This window comes from Eleginops maclovinus, chromosome 23 (genome assembly GCF_036324505.1).
Source record: "Eleginops maclovinus isolate JMC-PN-2008 ecotype Puerto Natales chromosome 23, JC_Emac_rtc_rv5, whole genome shotgun sequence".
NCBI classification, from domain to species: domain Eukaryota; kingdom Metazoa; phylum Chordata; class Actinopteri; order Perciformes; family Eleginopidae; genus Eleginops; species Eleginops maclovinus.
In genome coordinates, this window is record NC_086371.1 from 9,460,303 (window position 1) to 9,487,961 (window position 27,659).

The 27,659-nt window shown below is 39.5% G+C and overlaps 1 protein-coding gene and 1 long non-coding RNA gene across 2 annotated transcripts in view; one reads left to right on the forward strand and one right to left on the reverse strand.

Moving 5' to 3' along the window:
- tnmd (tenomodulin) overlaps window positions 1-27,659 on the forward strand; it is a 45,915-nt gene that overhangs the window by 8,304 nt on the left and 9,952 nt on the right. Inside the window, exons 3-4 of the mRNA XM_063875834.1 lie at window positions 17,594-17,734; window positions 23,602-23,709. Coding sequence (XP_063731904.1) covers window positions 17,594-17,734; window positions 23,602-23,709 — 249 coding nt within the window. The remainder of the gene's footprint in view (window positions 1-17,593; window positions 17,735-23,601; window positions 23,710-27,659) is intronic.
- Window positions 632-27,611, reverse strand: LOC134859372 (uncharacterized). The gene is made up of 4 exons (XR_010165089.1): window positions 27,391-27,611; window positions 20,599-20,685; window positions 8,811-8,831; window positions 632-924 (listed from the first exon to the last, which is right to left on the reverse strand). It is a non-coding gene; the product is annotated as an uncharacterized LOC134859372 (long non-coding RNA).

Here is a 27,659-nt window from a genome sequence, read left to right on the forward strand (position 1 = left end):
ACACAAAAGCTCGCCTTTTTTTCCCCCAGACTTTTCTCTTTTCTTTTCCCTCCTCTCTGTCTCACCAGTGTGACTGCCAAGAAAGACTCCTCTGCTCTGTTGTACAATTTAGAATGTGATTGAGCTTTCACATCCACTTTCACTCTCCCAGTAAGTCTGCAACGCTTATAGCCTCCGAGTACATTCACAGCCACAATGCTACGGCAGAGAAGTGAACAGCACACTCGAAATACTCTGTTCATCTGTCCTTTCGTAACATATTTAAGATTGCAGATCAGAAATGTCGCCCTTGTGTTGGAAAACGCCCTGATGGATCATGATTTTTTGAAACGAGTAAAACTCTAATCTGAGAAATGGTATGTCAGAGTGCTCGGCTATATATCTGTCAGCAATTAAAAGGTTGCATTGAATTTTTTTGCCCCATTAGTCACCTTGCTCAATATGCGAGGAGAGAAGCTGCATCTAAATCATCCCTTTAGGTCTGGTGCTCGGTCGCACACTTCATGCTAAAAACCTTAGCTGATTAGTCTTTTTTTATGTGAGAAAATGAAGACTTGTAACAGCTCGCAAAGTTGGAATGTTAGCTAATTATAATGACATGCATCCGGACCAGCAAGGCTTATTAGGGCTGCTTTATTGGGGAAATAAACATGAAACATCAGCAAAAATAACACACTTTAAAAAGGAGATCTTTCACCCAGTGAATCTTCAAGTGTTTACTCAGGAAATAAGCAAAGTAAGCCAGACAGCTTAGTTTTCAGAGCAGTAATGAACATCTTTAATTATATGTATAGGTATTCATTCCAGATGTTGTGAATCCATACTAATCCATATGAATCCATCACCATAAACCAGAAAAATCCATCCACTGGAGAGCAGATCCTGCCATGTGTTTCTTGGCTCCAGACTTTTTCCACCACCATCCTGAAAAATCATAACCGACCCAAAGTAAATCTGCTCTCTTCAAACCTTTTATTTATAGTAAGAGCTTTCTAATCACTAGGAATGCAGTGTATTTTTTTTGCAGCCAACATTTTAACCAAATTGTGAATAATAACACGAATGATTTCTGCATTGGATTGAGTTAATGGTGCTTTTCCAGCTACGACTAGTCAAAGATGTGTCAGTCATTTAGGAACAGTGACAAACTACAGTGGGGCAATAAAGGACTTCAAATATCCAGGTTAGCTGGATCTATTTGTAAAGAAAACACAGATTTTAAGTGCAAGTTGTCCTTATCATTGACAGTCAAGAAAGGAGAAAATGTTGAAACTCATTAAACAAACACGTCAGTCAAATCCAAAGTATGAATAAGCTTATGTCTATGATTTAACTGACTTGTTTACAAAGAGCATACAATAAATTGCAACAGAGCTGAGATGTAGACGGTAGTAATCAAGTGGTGAAAGAGAGTGTGTGGGAAGTGGATGTGTGGATGTGTGGGTAGAGCGTTTCCCTGAGGGGGCAAAAGATTGGAGCTTTTATAGTAACCGGCCCTCTATGCTCCAAGTTAGTCCAAGTGAACATCCTCGTCTACTATTTCATGGATCTGCATTTTAAGAGCAAGGCTGTCACATCATAGCAGGGGTACATTTTGTGTTTGAGTTCAACTAGCATTTTTATTTATATATAAACCAATAAGAAACGAGCATGAAAACATTTCATGATCTGATGTCAATAAATTCAGCTCTGCCCCTGTTGTTACTGTTGATGATTAAATCTAATTGATTTACACCTCAGGGGTCGAAAAGTCGGGGGGGCATGACAGTCAGTGTTATTAATGTACCCTGCCGTAAACATACTGTGTGTCCATGTTGAAGGTTCAGCCTGTTGACATACATACACATAACTTGATATATCATATGTGGTCATGTTTTTCTGAAGGTCTACTTGTCCAAGGAGCCACTTATTATTTCAAATGCATCATATTTCAAATGCTCTTAAGAATACGTGGGATGTTTTTTCACACTGTGTGGTGAATGTATAGATATCCGGCACTCATCACCAAGAATATGATTGATGGCAGCTGCTGCTCTGCTGCTGTGTCTCATTTTCCCAGAAAATGTACTTCAGTTTGTCATCTGACGGTGATAAAGCTCGTCAAGATCTTTTAGTTGGTATTCTTGGTGGCAGCGGGCTGACCCACTGACCTGCATGAGCAGCTACAGCATGGACGGATGAAATGGAAACATCCAAATTATTTTTAATGTAATTGAAGGAGGAGGATGGTCTTCTAAATTTCTTCTGCTACTCCCCTCCTCAGTGTGAGAAAGGAAGCGTCGTTTTGAAAACACAGCTTTCTTCTAAGCATTTGCACAAGGCGCCTCAGACTCCTTAAAGTACAGAGTGTCCTCTGGGCTTTTGTCTCTTGCTGAGATAATATGGGGCTCATTAGCTGTCTGGCAGGAACAAATAATAGCCTGGGCGAAATGTTGCGGGGTTTAATTAACAACATTGCTGTCATAAACTACATATTAATATCAAAATGCATTCCTGCTGAGAAACAGATTTTACCCTGTCTATCAGGTCTGGGGAGTGTAAACATCCAAACACTTAAAGTACACTGTGCAACTTTACACGTCTAGACCTCCACACTTCCATAACATTAATCACTGGAAAATAAACTGTAAAGTAATTAAAAATAGTGTAAGGGTATAACCCCTAATGTATATCTGTATTTGATGCTATAATAATAAATGTAACACATATCAAGGTTCAGGTAGCTAGAGGTGGTAATTGGAATTTCAGGTACATTATAAACTTGTAAAGAGCATAAATTCATTAATAATGGAAAGAATTTTTTATATCTTAATTAGATATCTGAGCCTGCATTTTGTATGACTACCTCCTTGGATAAGATAATTGGGAGAACATATTGTACATAAACATATGACATAGCATCATATCTGACCTTGTGTTTATGTAGAGATAGATGATTAAGGACAAGTAGTTTTTGTGTTGGACCCCATTACACATATACAGTCATTCTTATGGTAGTTCATAATTCATGGACTCTAATAGTTGTGAAAACTACTCGAGTCTCTAATAAAATATTCAATAAGTGTGAGTAACACTTGTGTTAACGGAATTGACATTAGCTAATCATTTTATGTTGATAGAAAAAAAGAGGAGAAAAGCTGTTCATTTACTTATTTCTAAGAGAAAAAAAATCATATTGCTACTGCTTTCATTTTCTACTCCCGACCAGTGGCAAAAATACTGCAAAGAACTCATTTGCTCTTTCAAAGTGCTCAATTTGCAAGTCTTTCATTAGCGGCTGACCATGGTGGACCATAGGTTTCATTATAACTATATAAAAAAAGAAAAACTTAGTCACATAATGATGCTCCTCCTTTTCTAATAGCATGAGACAATGTAACGACAGACCCAGAGCATTGGGAGCATAATGTGTTGTGTTCTCCCATTGGGCCTTCAAAGTATTTTACAGTGCTATTTAAAAAAAGAAGGGCAGAGCAGCACTGATATGCAACCCACACAGGGGCCATGGCAACAGACCAAGAGCTTCTCATCAGTACCAATAGTCCCAGTGTTAGAGCCCAGTGTCTCTGCATAGGGCTATCACTCCCTCCTTTATTGTGTCTTCAAGGCAGAGGCATGGTGTAAACAATGTTTGAACAATTAGGAGCCTGTACATCTCCCAGAAGCTCTGTAAGGGATTGTTCTAACGGTCTACCTTGTTACAGGCATCGCAGGCTTGTATTACATGTTATCGTGCACAGATGAAGTAGCGGTGGGGATATCGGCTTTGTTATGATAAAAGAAGAGGCGATGGCGCTCTTGTTGTAGTGATTTCAACTTTGATCATCCCGACTAAACCGTGGATTTCTGCAGAAGCTGCCATTATTGGTGTTTGCAGCAGACACAGTATCTTGGCATTTTTGCAGCAAGCTGAATGTAGACCAGCTTTTATTGCTTTCCACGCACATTTTTTTAATGCATAAGTTGGCACGCAGATAAATGCACTACAGGCACTGCTGATAAATAACAAGGCGACTATCTATTGTCATCTGTTGGTGTATTGCCAGTGAATTTAAATGTGTCACATCCCCAATATTGAGTGAACCAACATTTTTGCCCTTCTGAACCACAGGAAGTTTACCCATCGTTTACTTTTAATAAACTGCTACTTGGACTTTAAGTTTCTTCCTTTAGTGACTTGAAAAACTTTCCAGTTGCTGTTACTGCCATTCATCTGGCCGAAATTATTGCCTTGCGTCTAAATTATCTAAATTGCAGCCTTACAGCTCTCACAAGCTGTTTCTTAAATGCCACTTAGCTGCTGGATCCCAGAGTGTGCTCTTGTTGATTTATTAGGAGGTGGAGTGGCTGGAAACCAGCAGAGCGACAAGGAGATGTATCCACTATAGAGGTCGTTCACCTTGTGACTGTCTGCATCATACTTCAGAAGCCTGCAGTCTCTGTCTCTGTCTTTGTACGTCTGAAGTCTGTTTCAGATTGTGAAACAAAAATAAGCCACAGGATTCATTCAGCACTCCTGACAAGCAACAGATTGTTCCTCAGCTCTGCAGAGTTGTTAGCAGGCAGGCAAGGCACAAAGGGAGGATGCAACACGGTACGATACAATGACAGGAGGAAGAAAGAAATGGCACAACAGAGTCGAAGCTCAGACCTTTATGTCGTTTAACTTCATTTCGTCTTTTACTACTTTCTACTGGTTGTTGATACTGTGGAAGTTGGATCTATTTCATGTTGGCTTACGGTATTAAAAGGGATGTTACATCATTTGTCATGTCCTAAGAAAGGTGGTTTAACACCATCTTTAAAGGCCTTGTGAAGTCTCTTGTACTGTTGGCAGGTGAAGATAAAAAATATATATTTACTTGGAAGCCTCTTTTTTCTCTGAGTAACTGAGGTAAAGAGAAAAACGCAGCTATTTCCTCTGTCTAGTTTGTCTGGGGTTTAGCTGAAAGGTGTTAAGCAGAAATTAGACAGATCTTTGACAGTGAACAAAATGTTGAAAGAAGATCTAACTTTGGATAATTTATCCTTGCAACATTTCATTATATGCTCAGGCTAATGTCACATTTGCCTGAGCTCACAAGAATCTGTGTAGAAAAACCTTGTTGGCATATTAATAAGATTGTGTGGATTGTGTCCTGAAAATAAAGAATAAAGAATGTACTTTTTAGGCAAAAAGTCTGGGGAAATGTCATATTCCCCAAGCTGTTGTATAAAGCATATACACCCCTTTGTTATTTTCACTTTGATTTTTATTTGAGATCATAGAAACAAACAACAATGTGTCCCAGTCCCTGAGTTTGTCTCACAATAGTGTGTTGACCAAAAGTACTAAACAGCTCCCAAAGTTCCCCCTGCACCCGTCCCTCCTGAACGCAGCTCTATTACGGGCACAGTAGCACGTATCAAGGTGATTTATTGCCAGAGAAAGCTCAAGTTGTTTAAAATGACTGGTGTGATTAGTCATATATGCTTCAGAGCTGAAAAAGGGTGCACAGTGCTCCTGTAAATTAACAGCAGCTGCAGACTGTAGTCGACCACAGCAAGGTGGTCAAACGTGGTAAGCAGCAGAGTCGCCGGGGGACAGGGAGAGAAAGTGGGTCATTACATCCTTTTCAGTTATGAGTAGGTTGACAGAAGAGAAAGGTAGGCTATGTCAAAGATTCACAGGCTCTGTGATGAATGGATTTCAGCAAGGAAAATAAAACAGGAGAAGTATGATAGTCTGTGAGTTCTGCCAAAATTCCACTTGAGTTACTGCACAAATATGCTCCACATATTCCCAGCAGCCCTCAGATATATCCATGCTCCATTATTCCTGACAGAAAGGTGCTCCTGGAAGAACCTTTTTATTTGGTAACTGTTTTTCTCTTTTTAAGAAGTATTATTTCCTCTCCTCTCCACTTTTCAAGCCAATAAAGTGATCCACAGAAACGATTATTAGTTAACGGTAGCTGTTTTCGCATTGAGTCAAGAGAGGAAAGCCAAGAAAATCATTTTATGTTATTCATTTGAGGGTTTTTACAGGAAACAGATGGCAGTCAAATTAAAAGACCGACCCCCTTCTAATGTCTCTCTCTGTATTACGTTTGGAGCAAGAGCTAGGAGGTGATTAGCTTAGCATAAAGACTCAAAGCAGGGCAGCGGCTAGCCTGGCTTTCTGTGCAATCTGGCATATTTTTGATTAAATCCTTACTCAAACAACTACTACTTTGTAGTTATGTAGTTTCTGTGGATTTTCTAGAATATTGTATCCAGGCAAAACGGGGGGTTCCCATGAGACTTTAAGCCCCTTTAGCTATATATTTAACTTAGAGATTATTAAAGATCCAGGACAAAATTGAGACAAAATTGCATTCAACATCAGCACCATCAGACAGTGCCAATGATTTATCAATACACAGCACAGCTACTGATAATTCTATTTTGAAAATCTTATTCAGACTAGAATAACTTAAGCAAGTAAAAGATCACTCTGCCCGACTGTTACTAGAGGATAACAAGAAGAAGCGTTTTGGTAACTTCCTAACATAGGCTACTCCCACATCAAATCGCATGAAGGAGTTTGCCCATAGCTCGCATTACAACTCAGATTCTATATTTAGAAATAAATAAACTAGATACAACATGTTTTTGTGACGTAAAGGTGGTGATAGTGTTAAAATAAATGTTCTGAGAGAACCAGGTAAGCTGTTTCCTGCTACTGTGAGTCTTTATGCTAAGCTAAGCTAAGAGTCTTCTTTAGCTAAAATAGCAAAAGTAGATTGATGCTCATATTTGTTGTCTGTACACCAAATATTTGAGCATCAATCTTCTTATTCATCTGTTATCTTGGAAGTAAAAAAATGTGAGCCTTTTCCCAAACTGTTTTACTGTTCCTTTAACATCTTTAAAAAAACTGAATTTCTATAAAATGTGTGGTACGAGCTGTCTGTGCTACCCGACACCTATCTGATACCAATCTGATTAAGGGCAGAGACTCAAACCCATTACCGTGTGAAGCTCAAGCATTTCCACCTCCACTATACCCACATAAACAGCCTTTTTCGTGGAGGTTGTCGATAAACTTAAAGTAATGTAGTTTTCCAGTCTGCTGCACATTAAAGGAAAAAACCCACTCTCGGATACCCTTACACCGTTAAGTATCATCAGTTAGTGACGTTTAATGCACTTCAGGAGTGTTATATGTGATGAAATGGCATAATTCACTTTTTCGTAAATGCACCCTTTAAACCTGTGGCTGCAACCGTGTGGTAATTGAACAACAGTTTAAAATGGTGGACCTAGAAAAAAGCTTTTGCTCTTTGCTCCTATAAAACTGTCTCAAAAATGGGACTATTATCACTGACATTGTGGTGTTTAAACACTAAGCACTGTTTCTCTGTGAGAAATATCTGAGAGGGGCATCTCAACATCTATACTGTGTTTGGGAGTTATCTGCTAAAATGAGAAAAATACACTATACACTCTATACTATTTAAAATTGGTTCAGAAGGGAGGTATATTGCTGGTGGCTGTTTGTTTTAGCAGTGTTAATGTGATTTAGGAGGACAGCTCCATTAAGCTTTTGCAATTTGACACATTTTAGCTTATTCTTTGAAAGGCTAATGACCTTAGCATTTTCCTTAACCGGCCTTTGGCATTGGCAGCTGTAAAACATTTTAACATCAAATTGATGCTTAAAGTAATTGCTTGGGTGAATTCCCAAAAGCACTTTAACCCCTCACGGCAATCTACTTTTAGATTTCCATTTAATGCTCCATACTCCACATACTCAGATTGTGATTTCTGTGTTTCTTCCAAAACATTTAAAATATACCACAGATATGCAAGAGTGAAGCTCAAGTGCAGCAACATCATTCAATTCAGAAGGATCAAAATACAGTTTCATTATGTTTTATGCCGTGTTTGAGCAGTACATTTTCAGGCTTCGGTGGTCCTTTGAGCTTTTGAGTTTGCCGAGCTATTGATAGAACTTCTTGCAGATAAGAAGAGGGCAAAGTTTCTTAATTGCTTTGCATGCAGTTATTTACCTCCGCATATAACAAAACCACAGTAAAGACTGGTGCTAATTACAATGCAGAAAGGTTTGAGTGCCTTACAAACATGTATATTTGGAGCCAAGGTCTGAGTCTGAGCCCTCTCATTACACACTGAGGGGGCCCATGCATACAGCTTCCTAACTGAAGTTGAAACTGCATGTTTTGCCTTTATATTTGCAAAGAAAGCCTGGTGTGGTTATTGATCTGCATGGAAAGCTTATTTTAAGTGACTAAATTGAAATAAATGAAGAATAACATTAAATTCAACACTTGCTAAGTCTTTTCTGTGACATTCAGGTGTTTCACTAAACTAACTGGTCTGTTACTAATAGCAACCGTTGACAGTGACAGCGACTGACAAGTTCTCTAAAGTAAAATCATAGAGCTGTAATAAAAATGTAATGGCGTTTATTAAGCCTCTTGTTGGCAACAGACATTTTTTATGACCCATAGAAGCTTCAGACATTCACCAGTTGGTATTCACGGTTGTGTCGACTGAGTGTCAGTATTCAACAAAAGTGTCCCAAAAACACAAAAATCAGGTCAAAAATGGGAAAGAGCATTTGTGAGATTGAATGCATCATTACCAGATTCATCAGAAATTCAAAGCCATTTTTATACAACCTCCTGAAAGCTAAAGAAAAGAGAAATACATTGAGGTTTTTTTGCAGTGAAGGAGGTGATATATCATAGGGATTTCAACATGTCATACAGAGGTGGTCCGGGTCAAGGTAGAAGAACAGTCACAGTGTAATAAAAATGTCTTACTTTCGAGCTGCTGCGTGTGAGCTGTAAACAAACAACAGGAAGCAAGCACAAAGATGGTAAAGTTAGTCGGAAGGAAAATGTATGTGAAGGGAAACAGCAAATGTTTAGCACACTTTGTAAGTAAAATCATTTTCTTTCCTGCATTTGTGTATTTTCAAGTGGAAGGCACCATAAACATTAATCCAAAAACCCTCCTGTGTTGAAAATCGTTATGCTGATTTGTGCATGTACATTTGTACTTTGTTTGTTCCTGTAATCATTTCCAGGCTAAAATGATTGTCATTGTACATATACATGTATTCACAAACACAAATTGACAAGGAGTGTCATCATAACCTGTGAATGGGTGCTGTACAGCCACATAGCCTACTGTATTTCCAGTATTTGCAACATGTTGCATGGTGTTTCTGCTCACTGTCAGGTTGTCTTCAGTGAGATTGATGTTGTGCGCTGGCGGCGGACTCATTTTATCCTGTACCAACTAAGTTGATGACGAATTAGTGACTGACCAGTATTTTCTAAATTGAATTTTCTGAGCTGGCGCCTGTCCAGAACCAGCTGCCTGTATTCAGCAGGCATCGCCAAACAGCAGCCTGCATGTGTTTGGCAACCGAAGAGCATTCTCACTTCATTTATCCAAATTCTCCAGGCCTTGGTAGTTGACAGGCTAGGTAATCAGTGTCCACAAGCATAATCCCTGTGGTCTCGAGACACCATACTATCAAATCCCCCTCTCCCTGTTTTTCTCTATCTCTTCCTCTCAGATTCTCTATATAAAAATCTGCAAAGAAATCACCTTGCCAGGAAAACACATCCACAAATATGCATACCATACAGTGTCTGACAGGAAATATTGAGAACATGTGTTGAAATGTGTGAAGGCCATCTGCACTGCTGCTCCTGGGTGGGAAATCTATACCAGCTCTAATTATTCCCCATGTGGATCCTCATTTTCGAGTAATATCTCCATAGGAACCTGCTCCTGCTCTCGCCTCTGCTTAATGTATAACGTTTGGAAGAATTCCCCGCACAGGTTTGTTTTCATTAACAGTAATTTTCTTGTGCTTCTGTGTGTGTGTGTGTGTGTGTGTGTGTGTGTGTGTGTGTGTGTGTGTGTGTGTGTGTGTGTGTGTGTGTGTGTGTGTGTGTGTGTGTGTCTAATTGTCATTATCCTAGAAGAGGATTAATTGTTCCAGCAGTAGCTGTGTTCACTTTTATTCATAAAGGTCTGTAGTGGCAATTTGCAGAGTGTCTAACAAAGACCTCTAGAATTTTACCTCTAGAAAAACCCAAGAAAACTAATAAAAAACAACCATGCCAACTAGAGTGCAACCGGAGTACTTGGGAGTCATTAGTTGTTATCATGTGACTGCACATGTGAACATACTTGTGCTCTGAAAAATACGTGCTGGTTGAGGACAATGACCCAGCAGTAGAGACAAGGGAACCACAGAGAAGACCGCTTCCTCTGCAACACTGGTGTGAAAGATGATTTTCCATGCCTTGCTGATTTAAGTTTGAGCACTCCAATGATTTCTTATAAACCTGCATGGGACTCAAACCTCATTAAAAGAAGTGTGTTGTTATTCTCATTGTTGGGGCAATTCACAAATAAGACACTTGACACTGTAACTAGAATTCAATTGATAACAAAACTTCACAGGTGTAAATCCTGGATAATAAGGCACAGATACAAGTTCTCACCAGGTTGACATTACAAAAACAACAATGCAACATCCTGTTTGCTACAACAGAGAGGATCTAGAGACATCAAACTCTGTGTGACTCAGCACCCAGGATATCTGCAGTTTCATTGTCAGCGAAACTCTCCTTTGAAAAACCCTTTAGGAAATGTCAGCTTCCTCCGATCAATTTCAATTTTAAAGCCGCTCTCGAGCCAGTTGAATGTCTGTGATTCACATGTGACCTAACAGGACAACACCCTACAAAACGAAGGCTCTAATGAGCGATCACCCAGACTCTCTTGAAACAAAATACAACATACTAATCTAGAGGTCACACAATCTCACAAATATGCGTGAATTATATATAAAATATATCCATTTTTATTGTCGGAAGAAACTACAAATAAAACTTCATACTATAGCAGAAAAGTTGACTTTGAAAAGCTCATTTGTTTATAATAATGGTTCGGGTTCATATATGTCATAACAGTTTGAAAGTGAGTCGGCATACACTATAATGTTGAGGAACTTAAAAGAGAAGCAGCTAGATTAACTTTAGCCATCAAACACCTTTGCTTTCCCTACTGCATGTCACAATGTGTTCTGTTTGGACATTGTAAGGTATATTTTGTGTTAAACCAATTAGCATCTAAATAAATGCAGACAATAATCAAATACTAAGGTGACATTTGTTCGTTGTTAAAAAAAATATCAGAATTTGTTTTTTACTGAAACTTCCAGAAGCCAATATTTTAGCTAATAATGGCAGTAAAACAGTAACAGTAAACAGATCAGCAGGTTTGACTCAATAGTATATCGTTCAAAAGTATAGGTCATTTACTGAGAGACCATAAGATAAGACCATAACCATTGCTAATAGTCTCAGTTTGGAGGCTGGAAGGGGAGCAGACCGAACCTCAGCTACATTCAATCTTCTACAAACAGCGACATTGTTTCATTTTACTGTCATAATAAGATAACATAAGATAAGATAAGATTCAACTTTATTGTCATTGCACAGAGTACAAGTACTAGGACAACGAAATGCGGTCTCTGCATTTGACCCATCCTAGTGTTAGGAGCAGTGGGCTGCCATTATGTACGGCGCCCGGGGAGCAGTGTAGGTAACCAGTGTCTTGCTCAGGGACACCACGTGGCACTTGGTCTTTCGGGGACTTGAACTGGTGACCTTCCAGTTCCCAGGCCAAGCCCCTATGGACTTTGCCACCACCGCCCACATAATGAAGCTAACTCTGTGTTTACACTTAAAGATGGAAAGATATTGTGTTCGGTAAAATGTTAATGAGGTCACCGATTGTTTTTCCCACTCCAAACTAAGACCGGGATCTCCCCCTTATCTTAACTAAATGCTGTGGACGCCAACATTAAATTGAACAGATTAAATGTTTCATTGTGCAGGAGTGAATATTGCCCTGAATGCTTTGTCAGTCATCATTTCACAGTATCTGTTGGACTATAGCAATATTCATTTGCAGTTTATGTTTAATAATTATATAGTTAAAGATATATAGTTTATATTTTACTGCATTTTGCCAAAAGAATTTGAAGCCAAACGTCTCGAGGTGTTTTGAAACCAGCGACGACTTTAAAAAGGACTGAAGCTGAAAGGACACGCTGTTCTAAGCTGCTGCCCACCTCGATCTATCACAGGGCTGCCTATGGCTCCCAGGAGGCCCATGCACTGTGCAGCCCTCGCACCCCTCCCCCCATACCTTCCTCCCTCCCTCCCAGCCCTCTGCCTCCCCGCCATCACCTCCCCGCCGTGAGTGACAGGCATCCAGTTCCGCCTGACTGGAGCCTCTATCTCCTAACCCTCAAGGACAACTAAGAGGACATATTGTCATCAAGTCATCTCTCACATTCCCACGGCCGCCTCCTCAATAGATGCACATATGGACACACTGTCTCTCTCTCTCTCGCTCCACACACACACACACACACACACACACACACACACACACACACACACACACACACACACACACACACACACACACACACACACACACACACACACACACACACACACACACACACACACACACACACACACACACACACACACACACACACACACACACACACACACACACACACACACACACAGTACCAACTGCGACCCACTCACTTGAAACAACATCTACGTGACCTTTGCTTAATGTCCTCGGGTGCCTTGCCAAATCCCGTTCACACAAACAACCCTGGCCGTGCCTGCCGCTTCTCATTGGCTGTGAGTGTGTTTGAAAGCATCTAGGTGGAGGTTGTTAGGAACCACTTCAGACAGAAACCTCAAACAGAGGAAATAAACAAGGCATCGTCTGTGCAGATCGCCTCACACTTCTGAGCTTTTATGTTTTTTCCGAGCTGTTGAGATCTGAATTCTTCAACTCGTACTGTACCACAGTGTGGGGCGCTGTGTGATGTGAGAAAGGACCAGCTGTTCCAGAGGGATATCAGAGAGTTTTTCAAATAAATAACAACACTTGGGTTGCAGAAGGGTTTCCTGGCAATCAATGTGTATTCCACTACACTGCACGATTGTTTGCTGTCTAACCTTTAAGTGCTCCAATACATTGTTCAGTTTTGTACAACATCATCCCTGTACATCAATGTATTGTTGTCTCTGCCTTGCTGTCTTATAACCAGCAGTGGCGTGTTTTTGCACTCTAATGTTAGAAGTGTCTTTGCTGGTGGGAAAACAAATTGCTGCTTAAAGCTGCAGTAAGATCTTCACATGTTGACAGGAAACTTTTGAAGTTGAGAATATTGAATCCCAAAATTTTGATGAAAAGTGAGAACAACAACTTAAGAGTTTCTTGTAAAATATTGTTTTAGAAGACAAGCTAAGACTTGAAATGTAGAACTATTTTATATAATTGTGGAATAGATATAAATTATATCCTATTCACAAGTTTAACTGCATGTAGTCAACTCTGTAACAATCAGAATTTATGGTATTTCCACAAAAATGTAAATACAAGGCTAAATATATTATTAATTGACTTCCAGCTTAGGGGATCGTTTTTAGCATTTTGTTAGGTGTTAAAAAAATAAACAGATACATTTCAAATAAATATGTCTCCATATCTGCAATATGTGTAAAATGTTCCCTATAACATTAGCCGTAGCAACTTTATAACAGGATGTAATGATCACGCTGCGTCTATAGATTGTTGCATTGCCCCGTGAGGCCAACAAATGTTTTACTAGAATAGTAGCAGTTCATTTTGGCATCAAAAACAGAGTCGAAGCAGATAAAAGGAAACCATTAATTTAAGTGTTGGCACTGAAAAAAAAACATATATCAAAAACTGATTTTAAATGAATTCCTACAAATGATGTAAATCATGCTTTTCTTGCCCTTTTCCCTCAGACCTCTCCATGCCAAAATGGTGACAAAATAGAGAGAATTAAAAATGTATTGACATTAATAAATAACTGTCAAATTAAAATAAGTTGAAATAAGCTATTTTCTTCGGTGTCCAAATGTAAAGTCACTTTTCCAGCTCCATAAAATGTTGTGTTATCTTTGGTACCTCTTAACATGGCAAATAGAATATAGACATTTTATAATTTTAGGAAATAAATCAAATCTTTAGCAGATGCAATGTTTAAAAGCGTAATGACTGGTTAGGCACAACATTTAAATAAAAGCATGATCCTATTCAGGGTTAGTGTGTTAGTGTGCATGGTGTGTTTTCAATCATGTTTGGCCACTGCAGCTTAAATGGCAGAGCAGTTTCAGAGTTTCAAATGTATAAAAAGTATCTTATTAAAGTTGCAATACATCGGCCTTAAGTCTTAGTACAGAATGTAACCTAAATTGGAGCTTCTCCTTTGTGCTGGCCTTTTTATTTGCCTGTTCCGTGTCATTTGGGAAGCTAATTTACTTTCCCCCTATTATGTTTTAGGTATAGGCCAAGTGACAGCTTCTGTGAATTGCTATTTAGAGATGGTACAAGATAAGTCGATTTTGTGAAAGCAGCCTTATTTAAATCTCCCATTGGGTATTTTTCAAACATAAACTTGGGATGCAAATAATGAGTCAGCAAAAAACAAATTTATAACAATCATCATTATTACAGTGAGGCAAGATGTGGTGTTGTTTGCTTTAAATCTTCCCCTTATTGCAACATAAATCACACAGCAAGCTTCCCAATGTACTGAAGCTCCTATAAGTATCCCAGGATGCCAAACACAGGCTATTCATTTCTATTTTCAGAATGCCAATTATGGTGCACAGCAGCAGCTTTGGATATTGAACCAGCTGAAGTCAAACTGTTGTAATACATTATTATCTATTTCAACCTGGTGCAGTGGGGAGATTCTCACCGTTGGGTTTTCATCAAAAGTGATAGCCTGCTGAAAATGTAATTCACTGTTTTAGTATAAATCAATAAGTCTCCAGAATCTATTCCCCCATTCCACCTTTATGTTAATATAAAAGAAATGCTCAAATAGAACTTTAATTCACCACACAGACTTTCAGACTGTTTAATAGCCCCAATTTTATCCATAACTGCTCAATTGACACTTACATTTCAAGCCCATCTTAATTTGGCTTCTCCTGACGATTTTAAGTTCTACCTCTCTTTGGAGCCAAGGCTACTCCGACCCGAGTTAATGGAGATTTATAGGCTTGTGCCATTCTAACAGTGGTCTTCTATTAAGAATTATATCCCATTTGACCATTATTACTCTGTTCTCCGACTACAAAGAAGAAAAGTCATTTATGTATGTGATGCGGTGTATTCAAAGGTCCTGGATACTGCGTATAAGCAAGAACAGACAAAAGATGTGAGATACTGAACATGTGGAAGAGTGTAACACTAATTATGTGATAGAGCGTTAAAGGACATTCAGATGTTTCTGATGAGGGATATAAATCCTGATGGACTCCCTTCCGAGTGTATTCATTAATCATGCGTCTCATTGGCGAGGCTCTGATTTGCCACTGAGACAGATGAAGATGAACTCAGCAATATATTCCTCATCATAACACAACCCTCACATAAATATTAATAGCATATTTTCAGTGGGTGGGCATGAATCATTTTTCAGACAGGGAATTTTAAGAACCATCCATGCATGTCCAAGAACAGTACATAAGCATGCAGTCGCGATAAACAACAACGCTTCAAGGCAACAGTGGAGAGAAGAAACTGTAAAGGATTCCAAAGGTCTTTATTTTACTTACTCCAGGCTCCTTCAATCAATACATTTTTCTATTTAACGCTACAGCTTGTCAACACAAATATTTTAATTGCACAAGTGACTGATGTGAGTTTCTAAATGTAACAGTTGAGATGTCAGTTAGATCTTGTAATAGAGAAACAATATTTGCAAGTTATCCTGTCATCACTGGAGTGGCTGTGATATTTCAGATGATGGATGTTGCGTTTATAATTGGCTATTATGGCGGGTTAAAGGAAATATCCAGCCTTCAATACTTTAAACTGGTATAATCAATATTTGAGATGACTATTTGTGCTGTTAAGAGGGCTTTCATAGGGACCAACACAAAAAACAACAAACCGACTCTGCAGTAACCGCAGCCCTGCAGAGCGTGGTTGCACCTTTCAGCTCATTGTTTTGGTTTAAGAGGTCATTGTGCTAATTTTAAAAGGTTGATACTTGTATTGTGTGTATTTTGTGCCTCTACCGTGACACGTTTACAGGCTTTAATGTTCAAAAAGGTCTTTATTTTTCTCATACTGCCTGTGCTGCAGCACCTAATTTTCCCCTCTGTCTGAAACCAGAGTTGGTCTGCTCTGATTGGTTAGCTGGCTGTCTATGTTGTGATTGGTAAACCGCTTACAGATGTTCGTCCACTTAGCCATTCCTTTACAATGTGTTGGAGTGCTAGCAACACATCTGGGAAATTTCTCTCTATTGAAGGCTACGCCCCTTTTGGGGGAAAAATGCTCGCTATCATTTGAATGGTGGTAAATAAAGATTCTGAAGTTTTCTGCAATTCTGCATCAAGAAAAATACTCATGTCAATCAATGAAACTCCCTCTGGATGAAACTTGGGGATTTAAGCCTTTGCAGACAATTGGCATGCACACTAAAGTACACTGCCTGTCTAAAAAAAAGGTCACACTTTAATATTCGTTGGACCGCCTTCTTCTTTGATTACTGCACGCATTCGCTGTGGCATCGATTCCACAAGCTTCTGCAATGTCACAACATTTATTTCTGTCTTGCATTAATTTTTCGCCAAGATCTTGTATTGATGACAGGAGATTCGGACCACTGCGCAAAGTCTTCTCCAGCACATCCCAAAGATTCTCAATCCGGTTCAGGTCTGGAATCTGTGGTGGCCAATTCATGTGTGAAAATTATGTCTCATGCTCCCTGAACCACTCTTCCACAATTTGAGCCCGATGGATCCTGGCATTGTCATCTTGGAACATGCCCGTACCATCAGGGAAGAAAAATTCCATTGATGGAATAACCTGGTCATTCAGTATATTCAGGGAGTCAGCTGACCTCATTCTTTGGGCACATAGCATTGCTGAACCTAGACCAGACCAACCTCACGCGAACACCACGCGTAGTACCAAACAAATGGACAAAAAGGAAATTACTGCAAACTACTGTATTTTTTTCCACTTCTATTCGAGTCTTCCAGACTTTGTAAAGTGATAGTTCATCTGACCGTGGAAACACCCGTTAAAACCAGAGCAATTTGAATTGAAAAAAAGTGTGAATCGCTTAACTGCAACCATGAGGACACAACACAAACCTTCACACCCACACATTTGACCTTCATGCCAAATGTCAGCCGGTTAGGCCGAAACTATTAGCTGTCAAAGGTTGGGTACATTTTGTGTTTCGACCGACCTAAAAGACGCTAGTTGGAGCTACAAATCTGAGATATAGGAAGGCTACTTTTATATTTCCTCGCAGAGAAGTTAAATGATGAACAATTGTGACATTTTGAGTGTAAGCCAAGGAAATCCGGCCCTCCTGTTATGCTTTTTCTGACCTTTTACTATTCTTTGGAACAAAACTATGATACATCCAATGACAAATGCTGCCCAGTCACAGTTAGCTTTCTTTGTATCATTGCAGGTGTATGACCACCAGTACAAGGCTGTGCTGGATGGCATGGAGAGAGACGGTGTGATGGAGATTGACCCAGGTCAGCGCATTGAGATCTTCAGAATGGGAAACGGCAGCGAGGAAGTCCTTGAGGTGCATGACTTCAAAAATGTAAGTAAAGGGTTTAACAAAGCTGAGAAAGCTGTTCCTCCCTGTTAAAAACCTGATGCTGTAATTGTTCCTTTTCTTGAGCGGAGGAGGGATTACGATGTTCACATCCTGCCCTTTTCAAAGAGGCGGTTAACATTTATCCTTTGTTCAAATCATATTTTATTTTTCAACAATATGTTCTGTTCTTTTTTGACGCTTATTGAAAACAGGTGTGACAAACCTTTGCAAAATTTGAGAAACAAAATAATGGAAATTATACTCCACGGTGAGGTGGACACAGGGATCAGAAATACATTATAAAATATGCCTGCTAAATCACTGCTTGTACTCCCAGAGATTATGTGTTTGAGTGCACACAGCAGCACAAACAAAAAAAAGTATTTTACAAAAAGGCAGTTTTCTTCCTGATCATTTTATATAGTATACTTCTTTGCACTGCAGAGACAAAGGCATCAAAAGCCCATCTCTATTTGTTTCTCATACCTTTTTGTACTGCAATTTTTGTCTCCAGAAGACTTCATTACCTTACTTTTCATTCCTAGATCCTTTCTAAAATGTGCACGAGTTTGCTCACGATGCCCCTTGCAGCGTGCTGTTTGACTGGTTAATGAATGTCCGCTCTTGCATCATTATTTACTGGGAAATGTTTGGGCGCAGGGGCTGAACTCATCCCAAACAAAAACCTACAACGAGTTATTGCTTTTGTAACAATGGTCTTTGTGAATGTAAAATAGTGCTATAAGATGGAAATCCAGCACAGCACTGGAAAACTTTAACCTCAGCAATCAATCTCTCCATTTCTCTCTTTCTTCCTCCAAGCAACAGCGTGTGTGTGTGTGTGTGTGTGTGTGTGTGTGTCATTTACCCACACACACATGGATAAACACATGTGCCTGTTGCTTGTTCCACTTCCTGTCAGTGAAGCACAGTCCCCGCGGAGATTTGTTTGATTCAGTGCTTCAGCATGAAAGACTAAGAAGCAAGCGAGTGAGCAGGGTAATTCAAAGCCTTAGTGATTTTTTTTTTTAAAGGGGAAGGAAACCTACACAGAAACAATAGGTTGTACTAACTGGTAGCTTGTGTGCGTATGTTAGAATATAGCAACACAAACCAAAGCCACCTCTAAAACAATCTCCATCAAGCCTGAGGGCTGTGTGAGGAATTGAAAATGAGGGGATTATACCACCAGGACTGAGGACCACAGGCGAAATCCACTCGCTATTGTTTCAGACCAATACAAAGTCATTTTAACGGGGGAGAAATGGAAAGAGAGACATCCTAAGAGAGAATCACTGGGGTCATTTTTCTGTTAAAACAATCTGATAATAAATATTCTTGACAAGTGAACAAAAGCACATTCAGGAAAATTGACCTGATACTCATTGTGTTCAATAAAAGGACAAACTACAGCACAATATAATGTAATAATTAACACTTTGCAAGGCTAGACAAGAAAATGTGGGTTTGTTTTTTCTATACGGTGAAACTAATTCGCAATGACATTACTTTTTGGAGCTGTATTTCCATTATTGCACTCAGTTGCTTCTCGAAAGTTCTTGTTGCATTATTCAGATGGACGCACAGAATTCAGATTTGGTGTATCAACGTTTTCCTATCAAAAGGCCATGACCATACCTCAATTTGATCTGGCCAATTCTTCATTTCAGGTATATTACCATTGTTTTCAGACTTGCACAGAGTCTGTGCTAAAGAGGTTCAACAAGTCCACCATCGGCACCCATTTACATTTCTGCTGTTAGGTGCTCAAAACAGTTCAATGGCCATCACACGCCGAATGTAGAGTTTCTGCAATAAGCATATGTGAATAGGTGGTGTACAGATATGGAAATGTGGTCAAATCATCAGATTTCACCACAAAAGGAAATAAACGGTGACGCCAAAAATATATGGATAGGGGTGGGGATAAAGAATGTAGCAAACAATACATCCTTAACCACACAAAGGGAATAAATCAATGCCACTGAAATCCTTAAATAAAAAGGCTCCTATGAACATAAATGATGGGCACAATCTAACACCATTGTGGCCGTTAAACAGCGCTATTAACTGTATCAAAAATGCAAGGTAACAGCAGGCTATGGGCTGCAAGTTGCCTGCCTACTTTTAACAAACCAAATCAGTTATAATTGGCTAGCTAATGTTTCACACGCCGAGAAAGCAAACCATCAACAGATAGGATCAAAACGCTTCATATAATGAAGTTTATTTTTTACACAACATTGATGATACTTGAGAAAAGTGTTACTTCTACTCACTTATTTAATTTTAAATATTTTTTGACCATGTGTTTTTGTCTGTGAAGCACTATAAAATTGCTTTGCTGGATTTTGCAATATAAACACACTTTTCTTGCATGTCTGCTGGCGCATGAGGGTGCTTTGAGGCGTGCTCCTTTATTACCAGGTGTTTTTAATATTCTGTCTTTCATGTGTTGAATCTTATATCTAAACCTGCTTATCCTTAGCAGGATCACCGAGGGCTGGGGGCCTATAGTTCAAAGGCCAAGAGGAATATATTGCAGATGCTAATAATACCAGGATAACCCTTTCATATTCACTATTTCACTAGTCACACCTTATCCGTTAACCAGAGGAGCCCAGTCTTTTCACTTTACTGCCTCATTGTGCTAGCATTTATGTAGAGCTCTTACAAAACCTATTGTTACTCAGCAGAGAAAGTGTTGTTTGCATTTCTTCTTTTCTTTGCCTTGCTTGCCACAAGGCCTACTACAGCATCTGTCTGCTTCAAAACACACATAGCAGCCACCAGCCTCTCAACACAGAAACAGACTCAGTAAAGGTGCTTCCTCACCTGTCATCAGTCATCTTGTTTTAGTTTCTTACCTTCAGATGGTGTCCCGCCTGAAGCTCGAACCAGCATCCATAAATTAACGCAGGTGTTGGAAGAAACAGCTGGTGACTGCAGGAAATCTGTAATAAATTATATTAATGTCAAAGTTTTATTTCTCAACAGATTGAGTTTCCTTTTTTAATTTTCTTAATATGTCCTTTTAGCCATTAAATATCTTACACTCTTAAGAGAAAGGGAGGAAAACTGCTGCTGGTGGTGGTGGTTTATTTACACCCTGAGACTAATTAGAGAAATGGGGAACAGGTGAGCAGGTAGGTAAGATAAGATAAAGTGTACTGTATTAATACCAAACTGGGAAATGTTTGGTGGTGGGAGGGCAGGGGATGGGAGTGACAGGAAAAGAGGTTACTACAGGACATGAGGGAGGGGCTGGAGAGGAAGCCTTGTGACTGAGACACGAGGAAAAGTCTGAGGGCATCTGGTGGACAGGTAGGGAATGGCAATGAAGAGGACTGGGGCAGTTGGAATGAGGCTGAAAATAGGGAAAGAGAGGAAAAATTACAACTGAAGCAGAGACTCTGTGACCCTGAACTTTTTACAGTTTTACAAGTTGACCTATCTCAAAGTTGTCTTTGAAGTCTGACCTGTCTATTCTTCCAAAAATTCCACAACCAAAACTCATGAATTTTGACTGAACACAAAAGAGTAATGTGGTTGTATAAAAGATAGCTAGCTCATAAAATACCTATAAATCTGCCAACCAAAAAAAACAGGCCAAGATGAAAGGAGAAAGCTAACAAAAAACTACAAGTAAACACAGTATGGAAAAAGAAAACCTGCAGGCTATCATGAAGCAAACAAAAAAATGCCAAATAAACCCAACACTAGCGAACTAAGAAACAAAAAAAGCTCAAAAAAACAGTAACTCAGCTGACAAAGTCAAACAGTGAACCCTATAACTGTTAATCATTATCTGTAGAAGACTTGGACTTGGCTGATAAAACATATTTTAAAAACAAACAGTTAGAAAGAAACATGCAAAAGGGATAAACTGTTGGCTACTAAATAAGCAAAGTGTTGTCAAATGATCTATTAATTACAAATTATTTAAAGTCAAGAATCCTTCCCTGTTTAGGAAATGCTTGTGTAGGTGAAGACTATAACTGTATTGCCTTTCAGAACATCTTTAGCCATGAATGGGGGGAAAAAAATGTTGAAATGGATCATGGATTTGGAACATGCAAAAAAAACAAACTACTAATGTGTAAAGAATAGCCTACAGATTTTGGTGCTCCACACTGATTTCCAGACAGGGGCTGTGTTAACTACCACTGATCGAACAAGATTTATGAAGCCAAACATACAGTTAGAAACAGAGCCAGGCAAGACAATAATACATTTCCTTTTCAGTTCTTTTACGTTTAAAGATTCAAGATTCAAAGGTTTTATGTCATATGCACATAAGCTACAGTTTAGGAATGGCACTGAAAATCTTAAGTTCCCATCTCCTCCAACAATGCAATTCAAGACAGGAAACAATAAAACAACTTCAGAATTAAAAAAGAGAAAAAGTAAAGAAAATGCAAGTGAAACTATTCTCATTTTCTGTTTAAAAGCACAATTTAATTAGATATTTTAAAAAGAGCACGAAATGCCTGTGTTGATTGTTACATAATCCACTCTAATACCTGCTGACAATACTTAACTTCTTCATTCACAGCAGCTGAATGATGCATGCAGTAACATGTTCTCCATCCTCGTGAATAGATGAGCATCTTGCACATGGATGCTCTGAGTGGATATTTTATCATTGTGTGTTTAAATTACATCATTTTTCCATTTCTCATCTGTGTGTTAATGTGTCTGTCTTCATTTTCTGAATGACCAACCCCAGTAATCACTTGATCTCATCACAACATTGCCCTCTCCTCTTCTGCTGCAGCTCACCAATACAGAAGACCCAAATTAAACAGAGACTCATCACAATAAAGCCTGGCATAAACATCATGCTTTTGTGCTAGAGACCATTATTGCTCCATCCTTTTTCCGCACAGAAGAAATTACACGCAGTAGATTATGACAGCCATCACTTTGTATCATGTCTTGTGTGGCTGGTATCTGGTTGCCAGAGTGACAGACCCACAGAAAATGTAGAAAAAGCACCCACATGGTCAAGTTAACCGATTCAAAGGAGATGTCATAGCCATCACCGTGTTACTGTAATTAAATTTAGATTGAATCAAGTCCATTTTCATGGTACGGCTCATACAATTTTCGGTTGATACAATTCTAAAGCAGCCGTGGCAGATGTAGATCCCGCCGTCTGTTCTAATACAGTGTGCTGAATGAGCAGCTCCTCTCTGCAGAAAATAAATTGGATACAATCTGAGATACTGAGAGTCTTTCAGAGTTATTCCGGCTGAATATCTTAGATTAACACAGAATGGCAGCGGGAGAGAATTAACAGATCTTCCTTGCCTTTTGAGGCTCTATGAGGCTCTGTGTGTCAGAGTGAATAGAGCCACAGTCCACATGGTGGAGGATCATCAGTGGAGCTGAAGAGAGTGACTCCACACTCGACTGCACAGATTAAGAGAGTGACAGGGACCTATGACTGGTTAATTCAATGGGGGCACTCTCTGTAGAAAACACTTCATTCTCAACAATGTCACTTTGCTCTCCTGTGCGATATATATACTGCTATCTGCTATGAACTACTATTCATCCACGAAGGAACACCCCCGCCTTTTTACTTCAATTCAACCTGAAAGCAAGTGCTGTGTTGCAAAGGCCAAGCATTCATCAATTTCATACCATGCCAAAAGAAAAAGTAAATGATCAAAACACACCTCTTCTCACTCATTAGGTTTTAACTGCTTTGACTTTTTTAAGAGCTTTGATTATCAGCAAAAGGAGGAGCATTTTAAAACGATTGCCCCAGTACATATGGGATATCCACATCACAGAAAGCTAATTAATTATACATATATAAGAATTTCCTGAGTATCCCTTCGTTTCTGTTTCTTTTTTCAAAGGGAATCACTGGAATCCGGTTTGCTGAACATCAGAGGTGCTACATCAGGACCCAAACCAGGACCATACCCACAGTGGCAGAGGTGGAGGCCGGGGACACAGAGTTACTGGTATGTCTCCTCCCTTTTCTGTCTGTACTGTCAGACTCTCTGTAGTGCAACAGAGGCTGTCATGCATATTGTAGGGAGATAACCAGAGTAGAGCTCTGTGAGGAGCACCACACAAATCCTCTGTCTGTCCACCTTATCCTATCTCCCCCCATCCTCCTCACAGAAGAGTAAACTGTGGTTTGTGGTGCTATGAAACCATCAGAGAGCTGCCCACAAACCCAAGGCATCTTTGTGGCTCACATCAAATGGTGTTTGCTGTCAATCTTGAGCCAAAATACATTTCTAATCATCTCCTCCAAAAGCTCTTCCCAAATAGCCTAAAGGGGGAAGGTTGCAGTAGAGGTCTGAGTGAGAGGTAAGCCATTAAAACAGTATTTTTAAAAAGACGATTTCTTTGTAATATAGACGAAGCTCCCTCTCGAAGTTCAGAGTGATTCTTTTGGTTCTTATCGTTCTGAACTTCAGCAAAAAAGGGATGGAGGAAATTCAATCAATCAAATATCCCAATTTTTTCCAGTGCCACAGTGCAATTCACTCAGTGGACCGTGTTCAAAGAGAAAATCCCTCTCTCAAATGTCTCTGCTGCTTGCATGCTCTCATTTACATTTCACATTGTAGCTAGGAAGAAGTAGCTGGCAAATATCTAACGCTCCTCGCTCACTGCTTTACTTTAAAAACAGAATAAGTCAATTGTCCGCCCAGTCTCAGTTTTTAACTTTCAGAACACAAGCTGTTACACCAAAAACCAAACAGTGTTTAGCTATGTTTTTCCTCTTATCTTCACAATGTCTGATCGGTGTTTACAAATACTAATTGCCCAGGAAGCACCATATGTCCATGCCATTTCTGTGTTTTTTTTTTGTGCTCTGTGAAGCATAATTGGCTTAATTCGCAGCTCCAAAGTGAATAATTGAAGGCCAGGAAAGTGAGTAGGGCTTATAACAGCTAAAACTGACCATACTTTGATGTCCATGAGTAAAACAGATGAGTATCACCAATCAACTATACAATAGTGTTCATGTGTTTTCATGCTGTGGTTTAAATTGTGGTGCTCTGATCAATCACTATGAATGATCATGCACAGCGTTGCCTTATGAAATGACACACAATCAGCAAGGAGCCTTGAATCAGCTGTCAGTTGGTGCAGCCCAAGATGCAACCCTGTATCCTAGAAACTACGCTTATACACTACTAATGTGTCATATTGAATGGGGAATACATAATTGCTGCCTGGATTTTATTCATAGGCAATATTTGAGTGTCTATACCGCATGCTAGTGTGAGGCAGGAGGTTAAGGTGGAAGGTGGGCGTACAAGGTGAAGGACTTTGATACTGGAGATTAGGATTTGCTTCCCAAGTCCTGTGTGTTAAGGATTAGGCAACAAAAATACTTGATTAATAATAATTCAGGTGCTAGAAGCAGATTTTTGTATTGGACAAATTAGAATATTGCATGAAAACAACTTGGTAATGATTAAGAAAAACTGCACATTTAAGCGTTGACCAGAATCAATAACAGGCAATGGTAAAAACTAGAACAGGTTAACATTGTGGTGGCAGAATATCATCAATCCAGGCAGAAAAAAGAAAGAAAGCGCTGGAAATAAGCCAGTATTTATACTGCAATACTAATAAGTTAAATGGGGAACATGTGAGCAGGTGGGTGGGGATGATCAGGTGATGGAAATGGCGGGAAAAGGAGTTACTGCAGGCAGGAGGGAGGGAGTGACTGGATCTTGAATGACAGGAGAGTTATTGCAAATAAATCAGTGGAGCAACATAATGAACACCAGGAACTGGCTGAATTCATGAAATGCGTTACTCACTGAATAAGTAAAAGACACCTTGTGTTTGGGAAATATTTTTATTACAAATGTTTGAACTTGGACATTTTACATGTTGGCTCTTGCAAAGTAATATTTCTTTGAATGTGGAGTTTTCAAAAAATGTTTAGATTACACTTTGGGGAAATACATTTACTTACATCCATGGTGGAGTCAGAGGAGGACCTTGATGCCGCTCTTGTATCTGAGCGGTGAATTTTTAACTACAGTCAAAAGTCAGTTAGGTTAAAGACTGAAAACGAAGCTCTCCACAAAGTAAAAATAATCTGTTTACCAGCATCTCTAAACCTCACTTATTAATAAATAATAGCAATACCAATATCTGCTAAACTAATAAATAAATTAGGTAAACAAGACACTTCACTGGATTTATATGGCCTATATTGCATTATGGAAGATAAATAAACTTGTGCACATCATCTGACAAACATGTGGGAAATCGATCAAAGTAACCTAGTGAACGGAATAAATGATTCTCCTCACCATTTTTCTCAATAAAAATGGTGTGTTTATTTAGAGAATTATACTTATTACCATATATACGTAATAAACAGTGACCTTAGCCTGACCTCATCAAGCTCTTTCATCACATTGCACGACCCCTGATCTGTCCTCCTTGAGGATCCTCCCACATGTGACCTCTGAGAAGAGCAGCACAAGTTTTCCCTTTAGGTGGTGAAAAACACAGCTCACAGGGGTTATAGCCAAGCAGTAATGGTTACGAGCTTAACCCAGCCACAGGCTTTTAGGAAAGATGGCTCAGAGCAGCTGTGGCAGGCTTTAGTGCCGAGGTGAAAAACAATGGAAAAAATTGCGGGAAAACTGCAAGCGGCTGATAAGGAAATTCAGCCCCTGCAAGGGAGAACCAGGTGACAAACATGAATTGTTTGCCAGGATTTTTTCCTCCCTTTTCAATTTGCCTCCTCTATGAAACATCTGAGGGAGTAATCCCTGAGCTTCATTCCAGTTTCTCCAGTTTGACACAGAAATCGCCATCCACCTCCCTCACACCCCTCAACATTATCAACTGATGCTGCTCGCTTCATTAAACAGCCACTTAATATGGATGACCAAAGCTCACCCAGCATCCCAAAAACTCCCACTCAGACAGCGACTGCAAACAGAAAAACAGCAGAGGATGCGAGTCCTGCAAGGTCCTATGGTTTGCTTTTTCTCACATTTGTCTGCATGAAAATGTGAGCTTGGTTCATAACAGCGATGCTAGTGGGACTATTTCGCAATAGAAAACGATACTGTTCAGTTCTTGCAGTTGGTGACATATTCAATCAAGTCTATGGTAAGGGCAAACTAATAAAGTTTTGCATGAAAACATTCTCCATTAGCCTTTTTTAAGACGTGTTGAGTCTTCAAAATTACCAATGAAATTTACTGATGTATTTCTTGGACATAGGCTACTTGACAAGCCTGGGTTTAACCACAACGCTTAGTTCTGGCATTTAACCAAAAAACCAAACAACCTATTGACTTCCAGACAATTAATTGCTAACATGCTAGCTAACGCGTTTTAGGACTTCCTCTAGCACCATATTCTATCCAAGCTAACAAGATTGCTGATGCAGGTCAGCCTTCAAAACATGTATTTGTGCAATCAACTCCTTTCTGAATATTATTTTTTGATCGTGTCTCTTTTGCCGGGCAGTTTGCTTCTCTGTGGCAAGCCATTAGAAAGGCACCACAATAAATTGTAGTTCACGTATAACATAAAGTGTCCCTTAATGAAGAAATCAGGGAAAGGACGTTATATTTGGCCTTTAGCTTTTTTCTCAAGGCAGGCTTTCAGTATCCTGTGTGGTCTGAGAGAGGGTGAGTCTTTACCTCTGTGGGGACAGCGCTGATTCTGCTGAACCAGTGATCGTATAGCCAGCCTCTTAGTGGACAGAGTTGTGTTTCCTGCTTGGTCTTCTGTTCAAAGGGTCTCCTGGGAGAAAGCTGTGTGAATGAATGCCTCCCCTGGTTACCAAATGTGACCAATGCCATGTGCCAAGAGGCTGCCACACCTGAAATGGATAAATACTCTCTCTGTCGCTCTCTCTCTTCCCGCCCACAACCTGAAATTGCAGATCCGCCCCTTGTGCTGGATTGGC